Genomic DNA, 19,647 nt, shown 5'->3' on the forward strand with positions numbered 1-19,647 from the left:
AGTGCTATGGCCAATGGGGGTATCTTCCGTCAGTACTATTTATCATTTACTACATGATGAAGTATCGGGAGATATGGACAATCTGCTTAAAACATGGGATCAGGATTTGGGATTAGAAATCTCTATAGAAACGTGGAATGATATTTGGGAAAATGCCAGAAGAATCACCATCTGCAACAGAACTCAGGCCATTCAGTTGAAGATACTTCATAGGGCCCGTATAGCACCGGATCGATTGGCAAAATTCAAGGCAGGAACATCTCCAATGTGTCCCAAATGTAAAATAGAGATGGGCACTCTTGTACATTGCTTATGGACCTGTCATAAGATCCGTAGATATTGCACTAAAGTAGCAAGTGCTCTGACAGAAATCTTAGGAACGGAAATTAGAGTGGACCCTGTATCTCTCCTTTAGGGCTTTTTGAACTTACCCTCCCTGGATATGGACAGGAAGAGATTATTTTCTATTCTCTCTTTCTGTGCAAGGAAAAATATTTTGGTAAACTGGGTGGCTGAGGACCCCCTGGACTTTCAAATTGGCACAGATTAATTATGGAATGTATTACCCTTGACTTCCTTACAAATATGGTGCACCAAAAGACCGCATTATTCCATAAATAATGCAGCCCTTCTTGAATTATATAAATACAGATATCTCGGTCATCCTAACAAGGGCTTTTATTTAATTGAGATGGCGAACCTGGCTGGTCCAGGGCCCCTTGGGAGAGGAATCCCGCTCGAATACGGGTTCTGTTACGATTTGATGTTAATACATTCCGAGCATGTATCTCACCACCCAATTTCTGTGTTATCCGTTGGGGTTTTTTTTTCTCTTATTTGAATAATGTAAGAGACTTAATTATACACTCTGGTTAGTTGTAGGTTAGATTAGTAGTTAGTTGAGTTTTGGTTTTTTTCTCGGTATTTTTCTTTTGTTAAATTTTGGTTATTATTTATTTAAGATCTAATTGTATATCAATGTTTATACTTGGGGTTTTTAAAAATTTTGTAAACTTGTAAAAATATGTTAAATTTTCAATAAAAATATCTATTTTAAAAAAAAGTCACATCTCCACCTTCTGATCTCTAACGAAAACAACCTCCAGTCCCTCAGCCTTTCCTCATAAGACCTTTCCTCCATACAGGCAACATCCTAGTAAATCTCCTCTGTACCCTTTCCAAAGCTTCCACATCCTTCTTAAAATGCAGTAACCAGAACTGTACACGATACTCCAAGTGCGGCCGCACTAGAGTTTTGTACAACTGCAGCATAACCTCATGGTTCCGAAACTCAATCCCTCTGTTAATAAAAGCTAAAACACTGTATGCCTTCTTAACAACCCTGTCAACTTGGGTGTTATTATTTGATTTGTGTCAAATGTCTGTTGAAGTTACTGGTCAAATTATTCTGATAGAAGATTGTGGGCCTGAAATGTTTTCTCTTTTATTATGGGCAAGTGATAGACGGAATAAATGTAATGTGCATTGTGTCAATTAACTATTGCCTGTGGGTGCATCACATTGCACAATAATGCTTTGCTTTGTTAAAGGTTCCTCTACGTGCAGAAGAAATCACTATTCCTGCAGATGTCACTCCAGAGAAGGTTCCCACACACATAGTAGACTATTCAGGTAAAGAATGATGTCATCAGGATTGGTTTTGTTCCTAGGAAGCATTGCCTTGTCTGTAGCTAAATTCGTGTGAGACATTGCCAGTCTGGGATCTCTTGATGATTGTTTACAATATCAGCAATATGATTTCACTAACTCAGTTGAATCTGTTATTTGATGCTCACTACTCTGATTTCAGTGAAATGTTGTGAAGAGCATGTGAAATCTTTGTACAAACGGACAAAGAAACCCCAGATTTAATCTTCAAATCCGTTTTGGTAGTGCAATCAAACCCTGTCCCCTGGATTACGGAAAAGAAAAATCACTGAAGATCAATTTTTCCTGTGATCTTGGCTAGAAGTTTCATGTGTGTGAGACTGGATGCCCATTTTGATTTGATATTCCCGTGACACTACACATAACTACTCGGATGAAATATCAATGAATGCCCATAGCCAGTGCTGCAGTTCCACTGCATAAAGTCACAACTCCAGGAAAGGAAGAAAGAATATAGCAAGAAATATCTTAAATTAGCAGCTGTGATTTCAGCTATCTAGATCCTAAAAGCTAGCTACTTCTCTTAATCTCTCCAATCTCCTCCTCTTTTGAGTCAGTCTTTAAACTCCACCTCTCTAACTAAGCCATTTATCTTAATAGTCTTTCTTTGTGTGACAAATTCTGATAATGTTCGTAAAAAAAATACCAGTTTAAAGTGTGGGAAAACAACCAGATATAATACGAAGAGGAAATGGTTCACACAGCACATGTTAACATTTGGAATGCACCTTCTGAGTCATAGAGATGTACAGCACAGAAACAGATCCTTTGGTCCAACTCGTCCATGCCAACTAGATATCCGAAATTAATCTAGTCCGATTTGTCAGCACTAGGCCCATATCCCTCTCAATCCTTCCTATTCATATACCCATCCAGATGTCTTTGATTTCTTGAAACTCAAGGACACTCCTGAAGAGACAGTAATGCTGCCTTTAACCCGGTGGCCAGCAGATAAAACTGCTGATGTTGTAATTGTACCTGTCTCCACCAGTTCCTCTGCCAGATCATTCCATACACACACCTTTACTTGAAAACATTGCACCTTAAGTCTCTTTTTTTAAATTGCACATTCTCCCCGTGTCTGCATGAGTTTTGTCCAGGTGCTCCGGTTTCCTCCCACAATCCAAAGATGTGCAGGTTAGGTGAATTGGCCATGCTAAATTGTCCACGTGCAGGTTAGGTGAATTGGCCATGGTAAATTGTCCACGTGTAGGTTAGGTGAATTGGCCATACTAAATTGTCCATAGTGTTCAGGGACGTGTGGGTTAGGTGCGCTAGTTGGGTAAATGTAGAATAATAGGGTAGGGAAATGGACTTGGTGGATTACTCTTCGGAGGGCCAGTGTGGACTTTGTTGGGTCAAAGGGCCTGTTTCTACACTGTAGGGATTCTATGATTCTAAATGTTTTCCCTCTCGCCCTAAACCTATGCCATCCAGTTCCCCAACCCAGGGAAAGGACCTTGTTTATTTATCCTATCCATGTCCTTCATAAGTTAATATCCAGGATAAAACAACACATGATCACCACTAAGTTAGATTCAAGATTGTTATGGAAAAGGTCAGGATGGACCTGAAATCAAAAGTTCTAAATGGGACGAGGGTGGCTGATTTTAATAAAAACAGATATGATCCAACAGGAGTGGACTGGAAATAGATATTTCTAGGTAGATCTGTGTCAGAACAGTGGGATGTATTCAAGAAAGAAATTGGGAGAGTTGAGGCCAACATATTCCAATATAGATAGAGTGAGACCACAAATCCAATGAACTCTGGATATCGAGGGATATACAAAATTGCAAAGAGGGAAAACTAGGAGACTTCTGTCAGATACTGAGGGCTCAAAACACCAGACACCCGACAGGAACATAGAATGTACAAGGGGGAATCATAAAAAGGAAATTAGGAGAGCAAAAAGGGGACTAAAAATAATAGCATGTAAAATAAAAGGAAAATCCTAAGTTAGTTTAGAAGTACAAGAAGGACAAAAGGATAACTAGGGGAAGGATAGGGTCTTGAAGGACCACGGTGCATGGAGTTGGAGATCACATGTAGGGACAGAATTAATCTACACTTGGAGAGGCAGGGATTAATCAAGTAGAGTCAGCATAGTTTTGTTAACGGAAGATTTTAGGTAAAAACAAGGACTGCAGATGCTGGAAACCAGATTCTAGATTAGAGTAGTGCTGGCAAAGCCCAGCAGTTCAGGCTGCATCCAAGGAGCAGGCAAATCGACGTTTCGGGCAAAAGCTTTATTAGGAATAGAGCTTCAGGGTAGAGGAAATGACCTGGGAGTTGTAGTGGGAGAGGGACTCCCTGAGATTCTTGTAGAGAGAGGAGGAAAACTTCTTCAAGGCAGGCATCCTTGCAAGAGGATTTGCAGTAGGGTTAAAATCAACTAGGTAAAAACGAGAACTGCAGATGCTGGAAACCAGATTCTAGATTAGAGTGGTGCTGGAAAAGCACAGCAGTTCAGGCAGCATTCGAGGAGCAAGAAAATCAACATTTCGGGCAAAAGCCCTTCATCAGGAATAGAGTTCTGTTCCTGAGGAAGGGCTTTTGCCCGAAACTTCGATTTTCCTGCTCCTCTGATGCTAACAGAAGATTTTGTCTGACCAACTTGACCTGAACTTTTCAAGCAGGTGGCCAGATGTGTGTGTCATGGAGAGATATTAACCTAAACTATCAAGAGTTTTGATCGAGTAAATGCAGAAAAACTTTCTACTGGTGACCTGAGAATTAGGAGGGAAGATGGGGTTCTTTTTTACATGGCAAGTTATGATCATAATGCACTGCCTAAAAGGACGGTAGACATGGGTTTAATGTTATCTTAAAGAACTGGATGCATTTTTATTTTGAAGGAATTATATTTGCACGGCTGCAGGGAATGAAATTAATTGGATAACTTTGAGTTGCACAGGCACAATGGGCTTCTGTGCTGTATGATTCTATTATTTGCAACGTGCTTTGATCAGAGTAATGCTGGTTGCAAAGTGTGATACCTCAATAAATATTTCACTTGACACGTTCCTACTTGAAACAATTGGAATAGATATTGCTATAAGATTCAACATTAAAGTCCTGTTCAAAGCGAGTGCTCACAACAAAATTGTGGCATTTTACCTCTAGTTAATTTATTGTACCTGAGAAGAGTGCATGTTTTAATTTCAAGCCAGGTATTTTATTCTTCTTTGGCTGCCAGCATGTTAAACAGATGAAAAGTTATAGTTGCATGATTTCAAATTGTACTTCTGACAACAACACTTAATTTCTTCAGTTTTAACAAGAACTTTGAAAATAAAGAACCTGAGGGATTAATATTGTAAAAATGGCAGAGTGCAGTGGATGCTGAATAACCCAAGCAATTTAATTTTCTTTTATCATAGTGGTTTTAGGTGTTTTAATTTTATTTCCTTGAACAAAAGTATATAAAAGAAGAGAATTTAGAAATACATAACACGATAAAGCACACTTTATAATGGGGTAATCATGCCTGAATCATTCTGAGAGGAGGTAACAAGCTGGTTAGATAAAGAGGAAGTTGTGGACTTAAATATATTTTGATCTTCAGAAAACATTTGTTAGATCTCGTGTTTTCAGATGAGAGTCCATGTCCAGCGTTAGATTCAGGTACAACTTTATTTTGGTACAACTTTGTTACAGCTTCAGATTTCCTTTGCAGTAAGGCACACATAAACTTCAGATTATAAACAGTGCACATGGCAAAAGTGAGGACTGCAGATGCTGGAAATCGGAGTCTAGATTAGAGTGGTGCTGGAAAAGCACAGCCGGTCAGGCAGCGTCCGAGGAGCAGGAAAATCGCCGTGCACATGCCCCACCCAGTGGTGCTTGGTTATCCCTCTATGATTGGCTCTCTGGTACAGCATCTTAAAGAGACAGACAGGCTGGCGGTCCTGGTCACTATATTTTCACAGACTTTGTGTTTATTTAACCCAAATTCCATTGTCTGATAATTTGTGTCCTCCCTGTAATGATAAGAGGGACCACTTTTGCTGTCTGAACCTGGTTTGAATCTTTTCCATGGTGATTTGTTTTGTATATATGCAGATCTATGATTATCTGAAGGATCTGATCTAAAATCTGTTATTAATATTGTAACAGGTTGATTAAATAATTCAAGAAAAGCAACTACTTAGTGTAAAATGTTCTTTTCTATGTAAGAAATTGCAGCTGTATATTCCATCTCAGCCAATTGGACAAAGTGAGGACTGCAGATACTGCAGATTCTCCTGCTCCTTGGATGCTACCTGACCTGCTGCGCTTGTCCAGCATCCCAGCCAGTATCATTTATTAAACAGTCTTGTTCGACTTGCTAAGACTACATTAAGCAAGTATTTTTCCACACACTGTAACTATCATCAGCCATGTTCTGCAGAGTTAGTCTGGCAGTTGTCAACCATTTTGTTCCGCTCAGTCATGGGCAGCCCGAACAGCATTGCACTATTTCATAAGATAAGACCCATGGAATTGGAAGTAGTCTATTGGCACGGATATAGGTTTAACTAACCAGTCGAAGAGAGATTTTGGGATAATGGGATGGTAACCTGTAACTTGTGGAGTGCCCCAGGTATCAGTGCTGAAGCCACATTTATTTACAGTATGCGGTTAGTGATTTGGATGAAGAATGTGAACTTACTGTTGCCAAGTTTGTGGATGAGACAAAAACAGGTGGGAAGACAAGAGGTGAAGATGACACAAAAAGTCTACAAATAGACATAGACAGGTTCAGCAAGTAGGCAAAAACTTGGTAGCTGGAACATAATGTGGGAAAATGTGAGATTGTGCATTTTGACATGAGCAGAGGAGCAGAATATTATTTCAATGCAGCAAGGCTGCAGAAAGCTAAGGAGCAAGGGATTTAGTAATCTTCATGCATGAATCATAAAAAGCTAACATTCTAGTATCAGGTTTTGAGAAGGCAAATGCAGCATTGGCCTTTACCTCAAGGGGAATGGAGTATAAAAGTAAGGAGGATTTGCTAAAAGTATACAAGGCATTAGGCAAACCACAGCTGGAATACTGTGAACAGCTTTGTTCCGCTTATCTAAGGAAAGAGATAATTGTATTGCAGGCAGTCCAGAGAAGATTCTCTCGGCTGATGACTGGTATGTAGGGCTGTCATCTAAGGAGAGTTTGAATAGGTTGGACCTGTGTTCGTTGAAATTTAGAAATTTACAAAGTTTGTGTTAAGTAGTTTGCCATATCTTATCTCTGTCCTTTTACCAAAATAGTGTGTTTTGGCCTTACACTTCAATAGTTACTATAGTCACTTGTGTTAAGTGATAATGTGGATAGGTCTCCTCTTAAATTAGTTGGTTTAGCATATAATACTACTTGGAAGTTCGAGGTTAGGATAAAACAATAAAGGACTAGAGAATTTGTACAAGCTTTCTGGGGTTTTTTCACTGTGATTAAAACTTTGAAATGTAAAAATACCTTCTTTTATTGGTTTGTCAAGTTTTTACTTGCTGTATTTCTGAAATATGAGCATCCATGTGCACCCAATAGAATTCTTTTAAAACATTCTTTAAGTTAAATGCATTTCACAATAATGGCAATTGTATAATCTCCAGTCGAACACTCGTTTTTCACCAACAGAAGCAGAACAGACGGAGGAACAACTTCATAATGAAATTTCAAAGGTGAGTCTAAAGTTAATATAGTTGGTGTGAAAGCCCTTTTGATATATTTCAAAATGCCCTAATTTCATTGTTTTTATTTTTGATTAGTCTTTTTATAGAGGAAGGTTTGTTACAATTAACTTATTTTCAATCATTTGATTTATTATGAAGATGGGAAGTAGAAGATAAAATACTTAGTAAAGAGTTTGAAACAGAAGGCAGAAACAAATACTAAATCAAGCTTAAAATAAATGTGCACAAACTTTGAAGTTTATCAAATTTTACCAATTTTGTCAAAGTATAGATTCTTTGTCATCAATCATTGGATGTGGCAGCATTTGTTGTCTTCAGGACAGATTCCAGCATCAGCAGTAATTTGTTCCTACAAAATATCATTGCCCTGTAGAAGCAAGAAGAAATTTGTCCATTCTCTCTGACGTTTGAGTATGACTGTAAAAGATTCACAAAAACAGAATTGTCTTATTCTGGGATACTCTGAATCCTGGTTTGGTTTCATAAGGATTTCATCTTTGTAACCAGGCGAAAGTGAGGACTCCAGATGCTGAATGGCGGAGTGGACTCGATGGGCCGAATGGCCTTACTTCTACTCCTATGTCTTATGGTCTTAACATTGGCAAGGCCAGCATTCCTTAGTTATCTTTAATTGCTGTTGGTGATACTGAACCTCTACTTTGAACTGCCACAGAGGTATGATGAAGGTGTTCCTGCAGTTTTGGTAGAAAGGATGTTCCAGGATTTTGAAAGTAATGCTGATGGAATGATATATTTTCAAATCAGGTTGGAGAGAGAGAGACTTGGAGTCATAGGGATGTACAGTGTGGAAACAGACCCTTCAGTCCAACTCATCCATGCCGACCAGATATCCTAACCTAGCGATTTTTGAGAAGATTTGTAGCTCAGGTTGATGTTAAGTATGCAAGTTAGCTCGCTGAGCTGGAGGGTTTGTTTTCAGACATTTTGTTACCATGACTAGGTAACTCCAGTGAGAGTAAAAAAACACTACATTAGACAAACCAGCAGGAAACTTGCCTCCAGGATACATGAGCACCAATTAGCCACTAAAACACACACCGCACTATCACCAGTTTCCATACATACAGACAAAGAAGGACACCACTTTGACCGGGACAACACACATATCTTAGAGACAGACAAAGACACGTGTGAGAATTCTAAGAGGCATGGCATTCTAACCAGCACTCCATTAATAAACACATTGACTTAGATCCTGTCTACATTCCCTTGAAAAGAAAAACCCGAATAAACATTGTTTATCTAGGTGGTACAAATTTTTGAGTTGCTGCAGTGCATCTCATAAACATGTTGCTCTAGTGATGGAGAGAGTGTTAACATGGTGAATACAATGCTGGTCAACTCTTGATTTGCCCTGGAAAGTATCAAGCCACTTTAGTATTGTTTGAGCTGTTATTCATTCAGGCAAGTGGAGAATTTTCCTTCACAATTCCAGCATACGCCAAGCAAATGGTGAAAAGCTTGTGGAGATTCAGGAGAAGAGTCACTCAGTGCAGTGTTACTCTGACTTGCTGCTATTTCCAAAATATTTATATAGCTGGTACACTTAACCTTTTGATTAGTGACTTCCAGGACGTTGATGGTGGGAAATTTGACAATATCTCCAATGCCTTTGAATGTCAATGAGAGATGGGCACAATGTGGCTTATTGAATGTGTTCTTTACTCTGTCATTTATGTTATTTGCCACCTTTTCGTCCAAGCCTAGATAATGTTCACATCTTGCAGCATTTGGGCAGGGACTGCTTCATTATCTGTGTCAGTGCAAGTGGAACCGAACACTGAACAACAGCATCCATCTTCCATTTTGCTCAGTTTGACTCCAATCAATGGAGAGTTACTGCTCTTTACCCATTTATTTCAATTTTCTGAGGTCTCCTCAGTACCTCGCTTGGTTCAATGCTGTCTTGTTGTCAAGAGCCATCGTTCTCATCTCAGCTTTGGAACTCACCTCTATTCTTTGAGAATGGACAGGATCTGGAATGAAGTCTGAAATGAATAGTCGTCATTCTGGTCAACAGCAATAGCATTGACTGCTATGTTGCAAAACACCTAATTTCATAATCTGTGTGTTTTAGCAATGAAACTTTAGAGTTGGGGTTTTAAATATAAGCTAATAGAAGCACTTAGTCTGAGAAGTTGTTAGACAGATCTCGATTATTTGCGACAATAGCCTGTACTTATTTGATAGGGAGACCAAGGAGAGGAAATGCCTACATTGGTCTCCATAAGAGTTTAAATTATCTATGTGAGTTCTACATCAAAAGAAGATTTGAAAGCAACAGGTAAGAAAGGGAAGTACCAATGTGGATTTCAGATCAAAGACTGTTATCACTTTTAACTAATGACTTTAAATCTCCATTTGAAACATTTCAGGTACATGCCTCCTTCCAAAGGAAAGGGTTACAGGGAACTACTCTTTTGATTCAATTTTATCTTTGTAAGACTTCATAAAAACAGACAATAGTTTCTGACTGGCGTTAGTACGGTTTAAAAATATGCCAACAGCTAAGACCAGAGCAAAAGGCAGATTTTAGTAGTTGAGCAAGAAAGCAATGAGCCCATTCTTGAAGAGAGTTGGAGAATCACCTGGTTGAATGCTATTGGAAGAACTCCAAGCATCTCGTACTTTGAGAAAAGAACTATACAAATAGGAAAAGGAGCAGAAGTTGACCATTTGGCCCTTCAAGGCTGCTCCGCCATTCAATATGATCATGGCTGATCCCACTTTCTGCCTGTACTGTTTGTTCCCTTTAGCCGCAATATATCTTAACTCCAACTTGAAGGCACTTAATAATTTGGCCTCAACCACTTTCTGTGGCAGAGAATTCCACAGACTTATCACGCTCGGGTTGTAGAAATTTCTTCTCATCTCAGTCCTAAATGGCACTCCCCACTTCCTTAGAATGTAACTGCTCGCTCTGGACTACCCGGTCATCAGGAACATTCTTCCTGCATTGACTTGGTCTAGTCCTGTTAGAATTTTTTAGATATCCGCATAATCTTTCTAAACTCCAGTGAATACATTTCTAATTAATCCAGTCTGTCCTCATACCTCAGTGCTACAGTCGCAAGAATCATTCTAGTAAACCTTTGTTGCAGTTCCAGCATAGCCAAAGCATCTTTCCTCAGATAAGGAGACCAAACTGCACATGGTTATGACTGCACCAAGGCTCTGTACAATTATAATAAGGTATCCCCACACCTTGAATCCTTTCACTGTGAAGGCCAAAATTCCAGCATACCATTTGCTTTCTTCACCACCTGTTGCACCTGCATGCTTATTTTCAGCAACTGGTTTGCAAGGATGCCCAAGTCTCATTGTATCTGCCCCTTTCCTAATCTTTCACCATTCAGATAGTAATCTGCCACCTTAGTTTTGCTACAAAAATGGATAGCATCACAGTTTTTTCACATTATACTTCATCTGCAATATATTTGTCCACTCAAATTGAGCAGAATCAGATGAACCTCTGAGAGCTGTGGCATTACCTTGATTTCGTCTCAGGAGAAATGAATGAGTCATTAAGGCCCTGTAATGTATATCCGAACTCTTGGATGGGAATAAAAATAGAATGATGAGTGATGCATTGAGATTTTTGGTTTTAGAACAATTGGTTTAGAAATATATTGTTAGGATATTAGTACTTGCGTTATTTAGCTCTTGTACAATAGAGGTTTTGGTTTAAAATGCGAAACCTTGTGGTTTAAGTGTTTAAGTTAGCAATTGAGTTTAAATGTCTTTTAAAATTTTTGGTCTCCTTCAATCTTTACTACTTTCAATGAGTTAAGTATACCAATTAACTTAACAATCCAAGCTCCGTCAGGGTCGAAAACTGCAGCACTCAACAGGTCAAGCAGCATCCGAGAAGCAGGAGAGTCGATGTTTGGGCATAAGCCATTCATCAGGAATCTGGAGAGGAAAGGAGGCTGAGAAATAAATGGGGGGATGGGCTGGGGGGAAGATAGGTGGGAAGTGATTGATGGCTCGGTGGGGAGGGTGGGTAGGATAGACGGGAAGGATGGACAAATAGGTCAGGTGAAGAGGGACATGCTGAGTTGGAGGGTTGGGTCTGGGGTGAGGTGAGGGTTGGGAATATTTGGAAACTGGTCAAGTCAGTGTTGATGCTAGTGATTGTATGGTATCTATCAGTGCCGTTCTAGCATTTTATATACGATGAAGTCTTGCCAAGCTCTTGTCTATCCTCTTTGAATTTGCTTTTCCACACAATGTATTTAATTTTATTGATCACTGCTACTCGAGTATTTGCTGTTCTTAGGGACTAAATGAGCCCACTGCGTATGGTTTCACAAAAATCAACAATTGTGACAGTTTCCAGCAGCACCCAGAAAATGTCAGGACTTCACTGTGTTAAGAGAAAGCTGATCAATGTTTCTATTTGTACATACTGATTTAACTCTACTTGTTTTATGCTTTCTGTTGCAGGCTAATGTAATCTGCATAGTGTATGCTGTAAATAGCAAAAATTCCATTGACAAGGTGGGTGTATTTTAAATGTTAAAATGTATCAAGTTTTGGACTGAAAAAGTATTTTAGTACATCAATTTCTTGCAAAAAATAGTCAATCAGATTTTCTTTGGCTAAATTTGAAGCTTATTGTTGCAAAATTAAATGTTTGCCTGTTGCAGGTAACAAGTCGATGGATTCCTTTAATAAATGACAGGACTGATAAAGATAGCAGGTACTGTGAAATTAATTAGTACAGCAATTTGCTTTGAAAGGCTAGAAAGTGAAATGGTTAAAGAGAGTTTTTGCAATTTAACTTGTATGCAGCTTTCTGGCAAGATATTGTCTTGCTCTCTGTTTATTTAATAAGAAGTTAGAATCAAATCAAAATTACTACAGAAAATCAAAATTTGTTTTTAATCAGCTTTAATGAACCAACCTTAATCCTTATAAATGTATCCTTTTTCCAGAATGCCCCTCATACTGGTGGGAAATAAATCTGATCTTGTAGAACATAGTAGCATGGAAGCTATTCTTCCCATAATGAACCAGTACACTGAAATAGAGACCTGTGTTGAGGTACGTCATTCTTTCAGTACTGCACATTGGATTTGCAATGTTGAATTATAGTTTACAAAGAGGAGCATTTAATTGATTTTAATGTATCAAGTTAAGAAGGAAATCAAAACTCTGTTCAGCTGCATAACTGTGAAAATTTCTCTTTCTTTTGCTGTACCCCTCCCCCAACAAACAATATTTCCAATTTTGTAATTGAAGTTTGCATGAGAGAAGGGCATTACTAATTGTTAAATTGCTGCAGATGGGCACTGATCAAAGGTTTATTGATTGGCACTTTGTTTATCATTGATGTAATGTCAGAATCTAATGGATAAGTTTTTGTGTCAGCATCATAAGTTTTTGAATCATTTGTAATTTCATGCTCTGATTTAAAGATTTAGACGGAAGGCGTGTCTTTTTTACGCAAAATAATAATTAAACTTCAGTGACTGCATTTGTTATGATTTTGTTTTAGCAAATATACAAATTAGAACTAAAAATTCAAACTATTTTACTTGTGTGTTTTGGGACGAGGTGTTTGTCAGTATTGGTGAAAGCTGACAGCGGAAAGCGGTCTTGACATTCTTTAGCAGATATATCACTGCAGTAATGTAAGCTTCATCGCTAAACTTCATAGGAAAGATGAAAGTTTCTAATCCTTTCATTTCTCCACTTAGGTTTTTCTCGATTTGAGGTGCTTGTGACCATATCACTTGTTAGTATGAAGCCTTACTAATATGACCATATTTACTTGGCTTCAGCATTTGGGTGGCAGTGGTTCAAGAAGGCTACCCAAAACCACTTCCTCAGGCACAACTACACATGTGCAGTAAATGCCTGCCTTGCCAACAACACCTAAACGTCCCAAACAATATGATCATTCATATCACATGCTCAGTTCACAAAGACTGGTTTATTTTCATTGTCATTTTAACTTCACAAAACTTGTAGTTGTTACTCAAAAATAAATTTACAACTTTTTTTTATAAAAAGACAGTCAGGCAGCATTAATAATATGACTTTAAAGAAATACTTAAAATTATTTTACAGTCTGATAGTCAATTCTATGGAGATTTTTTGCAAAGAAATTAATCATTTTTGTTGGCCCCATTAAGAATTATTTGTAAAATGTCCTAATAGTTAAACTGATATGTACTGTAACTATTGAATTATTTTTAAATTATTGAAAATGTGAAATTTTGTTAAATTTTTCAGTGTTCAGCAAAGAACCTGAAGAATATTTCTGAACTATTTTACTATGCACAGAAGGCTGTTCTGCACCCAACAGGTCCGCTGTACTGTCCAGAAGAGAAAGAGGTAAAGACAGCCCTGGGTGAAAAATAGCTGTGTCCTTCCAAAGTGCTAGCATACCATAAAATGTCCACATCATGTCTCTGTTTACATTGTATTGAGTGAACCTCATTCCCTGAATAATTGTGTGCAGGTAACCTGTTATCAAAGGTCTGTTAGAACCACTCTTAATTTGCAGCCACATGTGAATTAGGAGCAGCAGTTGACCGTTGTATCTGCTTAATAGATGGACAGTGACTACATTTTGTGGCGGCATGGTGGCACAGTGGTTAGCACTGCTGCCTCACAGCGCCAGAGACCTGGGTTCACTTCCCACCTCGGGCAACTGTCTGTGTGGAGTTTGCACATTCTCCCCGTGTCTGCGTGAGTTTCCTCCAGGTGCTCCGGTTTCCTCCCATAGTCCAAAGATGTGCAGGTTAGGTGAATTGGCCATGCTAAATTGCCTGTAGTGTTAGGTGAAGGGGTGAATGTAGGGGAATGGGTCTGGGTAGGTTGCTCTTTGGAGGATCAGTGTGGACTTGTTGGGCGAAGGACCTGTTTCCTCACTGTAAGTAATCTAACCTAATCTAATTTTAAAAGTGTTTTGTAAATGAAAATTACTTTTAACAATCTGTCTCAAAGAGTGCTGTATAAAATGCACGTCTCTCTTCAGCTTTTCTCCTAGCCTTGTTTGGCCTTATCATAATCACCTGGCCTTGCAAGATTGTGGATTGTCAGGAGATTGTAGGTATGAACCCGAAGCATGGCACTCTGGTGAGCCAGAGTCCTGATATACTGTGTCCCTGCGAGTGCTTTCCATTATTAAAGCCTGAATCTTGGATAATTATGTCTTGGCTTTTTAAGCATTTTTACTTGTTTTTTTTAAATCACAGACTATACGTTTTTAAAAAAAGTCTCTAACGAGTAAACCTAACATGTTTCACTTATTTATCTACTTACAGATGAAGCCTGCCTGTATCAAAGCCCTAACTCGTATTTTTAAAATATCAGACCAGGATAATGATGGGATTCTCAATGATGCAGAACTCAATTTTTTCCAGGTAGAAATCTAGTGTATGCACACACTAACAGTGCTTTTTATTGTTTGGAATTGTTTCGACCTAGAAAGGTCAACCAAATGGAATTAGTAAAGAAAGGTCATGTCTGACAAGCTTGTTTGGATTTTATTTGAGGATTTAATGAATGTGGCATATTTCCTGTATCTACATTTATTTTATGATTTCACTGGATGTGGAAACTGCTGACTAGCCCAGCACTTTTGCTATTTTCTAATAACCCTTGAAAATGTGGTGATGTGCTGCCTCCTTGACTACTTATTGGCCATTCATAATTGCCCAGATTCAACATTACATCCAATCTGGAAGCACTGCTTTTCAAAAGCTAAGGAGCAAAGCCTTTAACTCTGACATCCATGCTGATACCAAGTTCCTTGTGTATATAGATCCTTCTAACTCCTCTGTACCGCTCTACACCTTTGATTATGTGTCGGCATCGCCTCAAGACCCTTGAGAAGTACATCAATGCTATTTAAGACAGATTCTCCACATCAACTGGAAAGAGGCTTGCAAACATCAGCATCCTTAGAGCAGCTCACCAGCATTAAAGCCGTAATAATTGAAAACCAATGTCAATGGGCCAGCCACGTGCTTGAGTTCTGACTACCAAAACAAATCCTCTTCACCCAGATCAAGGAAGGGATTTGAATGAAAGGAGCACAAAGTGTTTCAAAGACTCCCTGAAGGCTTCCTTCAAGAAATACAGCATCGATGTCAATGCATGGGAGACCTTTATTCAGAAGAAACCACCTTGGAGAAAACCCATGAATGAAGGGACACAATTCTTTGAGAATGCCAGCGGCAAGAAGTATGGAAAAGGAACTGGAGAAAGGAATTCCAATGATCTCAAGAACCAGTTCCGCCATCTGGAAAAAATTGCCAATTGTGTGTTTAGAGGTGTGAATGTAGGATCCCTGCTCATCAGCCATGCAAGAACTCATAGAACCCGTGACCAGTGACACAGAATTTCCCAGAAGGACAATCATACTCATTAACAAATGTTTACCGACGACGACAACAATCCCCTGAGAGAAGAACTTTTTCCTCCTCTCAATCCTAGATGATCTACCCGTACAGAGTCATAGAGATGTACAACATGGAAACAGTTCCTTCGTCCATGATGACCAGATGTAATTTAGTCCCATTGCCAGCACTTGGCCCATATCCCTCTAAATCCTTTCATATCACTGTGACCCCCTGTTCTCAGTCAGGAAACTGGGTCATCTGTCTAACCCAGTTAGAATTTTATACATCTGCCAGATCCCATCTCATCCTTCTAAAACTCTGGTGAATACAGGCCCAACGAACCAAAGTCTTCTCACAGGACCATCCTGCCACACCCAACATCAGCCCAATGAACCTCTGCTGCACTCCCTCTACAGTAATTATAGCTGCATGCAATTTTCCATGTGGTCTTGCTAAGCTTCTGTGTATGTGGATTAAGTATCTCTGCTTTTGAACTCAAATCCTCTGCAGTCTGAGACAGAAGCATTCTCCTCATATCCATCTTGAATGGTCTGCTGTAGTCCATGTGATGTAGGTGCTCCCACAAAATGCTGCTAGGAAGGGAGGTCCAGGATTATAACCTGAGACAATGAAAGAACAGCGATATATTTCTAAATCAGACTGGTGAGTTGCTTGCAGGTGGTGGGTCTCGTGCCCTTGTCCTTCTGGATGATAGTGGTCATGGGTTTAATGAGTTACTGCAGTCCATCTCATAAGATTATACACACTGCTGCCACTGTGCATTAGCCATGGGATATGGTGTCAATCAAGTGGGCTGCTTTGTGCTGGATGGTGTCAAGCTTTTTGAGTGTTATTGGAGCTGCACCCATTCAGGCAAATTGGGAGTACTCCACCGTACTCCTAACTTGTGGGCAGGATTTTGGAAGACAGGAGATTAGATTAGTTTCCCTATAGTGTGGAAACAGGCCCTTCGGCCCAACAAGTCCACACCGACCCTCCAAAGGGTAACCCATCCAGACCCATTCCCCTATGTTTACCCCTGACTAATGCTAAATTGCTCGTAGTGTTATGTGCAAGGCCATTTCATCTGACCTGCACATCTTTGGATTGTGGGAGGAAACTGGAGCACCTGGAGGAAACCCACGCAGACACTGGGAGAATGTGCAAACTCCACACAGACAGTCGCCCGAGGTCGGAATCGAACCTGGCTTCCTTGCGCTGTGAGGCAGCCATGCTAATTACTGAGCCACCATGCCAGCCATGGAGAACTATTCATGTAAAACACCGCCTCTGACTTGCTGTTGCAGCACAGTATTTACTAATTTGTGTGTGAGTAGTTAAGCCCCCAGGATTTTGATGTTAAATGTTGATGCATAGATATTAGCAAAACTATTAATGAGTTTCACAATTTGGATCCAAGGCAAAGTGACATTAGATCCAAAATTGGCTCAGTGGCAGGAAGCAAATGTTTGTGTTTGACAGGAGTTTTTGTTCCTTGAAAGCTGTTTCTACTCCGGTCCCTTCGGGCTCAGCACTGGATTCATGATGCACAGAGTATATTGATGGTTGATTTATGCTTGCATATAGGTAGTATGATTAACCATTCTCAGATGTAAATAAAATTGTTGGTGTGGTTGTTAACTGGGGATAAAAGCTATAATCTGCAGGGAAGTACCGTTTGGATTGGTCAGGTGGACAGAAAACTAGCAAACGGAATTCAATTCTGCTAAGTGTAAATAATGCATCTATAAATGACAAACATGGAAAGGGGATGCATCAAAAAAAAGTGCAGGTTTCTGAGAAATATAGAGGACCTGAGGGACATTAGAATATGTCTGTAGGTCTCTGAAGGTAGCAAGGCAGCAGTCACTTGTTCAGTTCCCTTTATTGTAAAGAAACATTCTAAGATGCTTCACAGTGGCATTATTAAGCAATATATGACACCATTCCTTGTAAGTTAGGTATATACAAAGCCATGGTCATTTTTTTTTTTTAAATGCTGTGAAAGTTTTTTTTTAATAGCAGATAAATGAAGTGGTTAATTCAACATGGATTTAAAAATGTAATTCAAAGATGTGTATGGCTGTGGAGCACCTTAGTGAAAGATTGGAGCTGTGTGAAATTAGAACTCAGGTGCTAATCTTTTCTTTGTTGTCAGTTTGAGACTGTATAGATGTATGTTGAAGACCTTTGTGTTCATATGACATGAATTATTAAATGTGCAGTTTTCCTTCCGTCATTCTTCCAAAATATTAAAGAGTCTAAAATCCAGAATCTTGACTGTATCACTGACCTAGTAAATCTTAGGTTCTGCATTTCCTCTGTAGCCTTTCCTATCTGTTGAGTGGAAATTGCTGATTTCTAGTCTTTAGCGGGCCATAAAGAAAAGTTGACGAGAGTAGTAAATGGACGTCATGGGTCTTTGTTTGAATGCCAGTCTCTTGGACATTACAAAAATGTCTTTCCAACCCAATGCTATTAATTGCCACTCAGATGTCCTGGTTAGTGGAACATAGAACAATACAGCACAGAACAGGCCCTTCGGCACACGATGTTGTGCCGAACATTTGTCCTAGCTTAAGCACCCATCCATATACCTATCCAATTGCCGGTTAAAGGTCACCAATGATTCTGACTCTGCCACTCCCACAGGCAGCGCATTCTATGCCCCCACCACTCTTTGGGTAAAGAACCTATCCCTGACATCCCTCCCATACCTTCCACCCTTCACCTTAAATTTATGTCCCCTTATGTACGACACTCTGTTGTACCCGGGGAAAAAGTTTCTGACTGTCTACTCTATCTATTCCTCTGATCATCCTATAAACCGCTATCAAGTCACCCCTCATCCTTCGCCGTTCCAATGAGAAAAGGCCTAGCACTCTCAACCTATCCCCGTACGACCTATTCTCCACTCCAGGTAACATCCTGGTAAATCTTCTCTGTACCCTCTCCAAAGCTTCCACATCTTTCCTAAAGTGAGGCGACCAGAACTGCACACAGTACTCCAAATGTGGCCTAACCAAGGTCCTGTACAGCTGCAACATCACTTCACGACTCTTGAATTCAATCCCTCTGCTAATGAACGCTAATACACCATAGGCCTTCTTACAAGCTCTATCCACCTGAGTGGCAACTTTCAAAGACCTATGAACATAGACCCCAAGATCCCTCTGCTCCTCCACCTTACTAAGAACCCTACTGTTAACCCTGTATTCCGCATTCTTATTTGTCCTTCCAAAATGGACAACCTCACACTTGACAGGGTTGAACTCTATCTGCCACTCCTCAGCCCAGCTCCGCATCATATCTAAGTCCTTTTGCAGCCGACACCAGCCCTCCTCACTATCTACAATTCCACCAATCTTCGTATCATCTGCAAATTTACTGACCCACCCTTTGACTCCCTCTTCTAAGTCATTAATAAAAATTACAAACAGCAGAGGACCCAGAACTGTTCCCTGTGAAACTCCACTTGTAACTGGGCTCCAGGCTAAATATTTACCATCTACCACCACTCTCTGACTTCGACTGGTTAGCCAGTTTTCTATCCAACTGGCCAAATTTCCCTCTATCCAATGCCTCCTGACTTTCCGAGTAAGTTACCATGGGGAACCTTATCAAATGCCTTACTAAAATCCATTTATACTACATCCACTGCTCTACCCTCATCCACATGCTTGGTCACCTCCTCAAAATATTCAATAAGACTTGTAAGGCAAGACCTACCCTTCACAAATCCGTGCTGGCTGTCCCTAATCAAGCAGTGTCTTTCCAGATACTCATAAATCCTATCACTCAGTACCCTTTCCATTACTTTGCCTACCACAGAAGTAAAACTAACAGGCCTGTAATTCCCGGGGTTATCCCTATTCCCTTTTTTGAACAAGGGCACAACATTCGCCACTCTCCAGTCCCCTAGTACCACC

At 39.7% G+C, this 19,647-nt stretch overlaps 1 protein-coding gene across 3 annotated transcripts in view; it reads left to right on the plus strand.

Moving 5' to 3' along the window:
• rhot1a (ras homolog family member T1a) overlaps window positions 1-19,647 on the plus strand; it is a 97,775-nt gene that overhangs the window by 33,141 nt on the left and 44,987 nt on the right. For all 3 annotated transcript variants that reach the window (XM_043715098.1, XM_043715099.1, XM_043715100.1), the window contains exons 3-9: window positions 1,551-1,632; window positions 7,285-7,328; window positions 11,808-11,861; window positions 12,011-12,063; window positions 12,299-12,407; window positions 13,602-13,703; window positions 14,639-14,737. In XM_043715098.1, the coding sequence (XP_043571033.1) occupies window positions 1,551-1,632; window positions 7,285-7,328; window positions 11,808-11,861; window positions 12,011-12,063; window positions 12,299-12,407; window positions 13,602-13,703; window positions 14,639-14,737 (543 nt within the window). The remainder of the gene's footprint in view (window positions 1-1,550; window positions 1,633-7,284; window positions 7,329-11,807; window positions 11,862-12,010; window positions 12,064-12,298; window positions 12,408-13,601; window positions 13,704-14,638; window positions 14,738-19,647) is intronic.

The sequence above is a fragment of the Chiloscyllium plagiosum genome, chromosome 24 (assembly GCF_004010195.1).
Source record: "Chiloscyllium plagiosum isolate BGI_BamShark_2017 chromosome 24, ASM401019v2, whole genome shotgun sequence".
Classification (NCBI taxonomy): Eukaryota; Metazoa; Chordata; class Chondrichthyes; order Orectolobiformes; family Hemiscylliidae; genus Chiloscyllium; species Chiloscyllium plagiosum.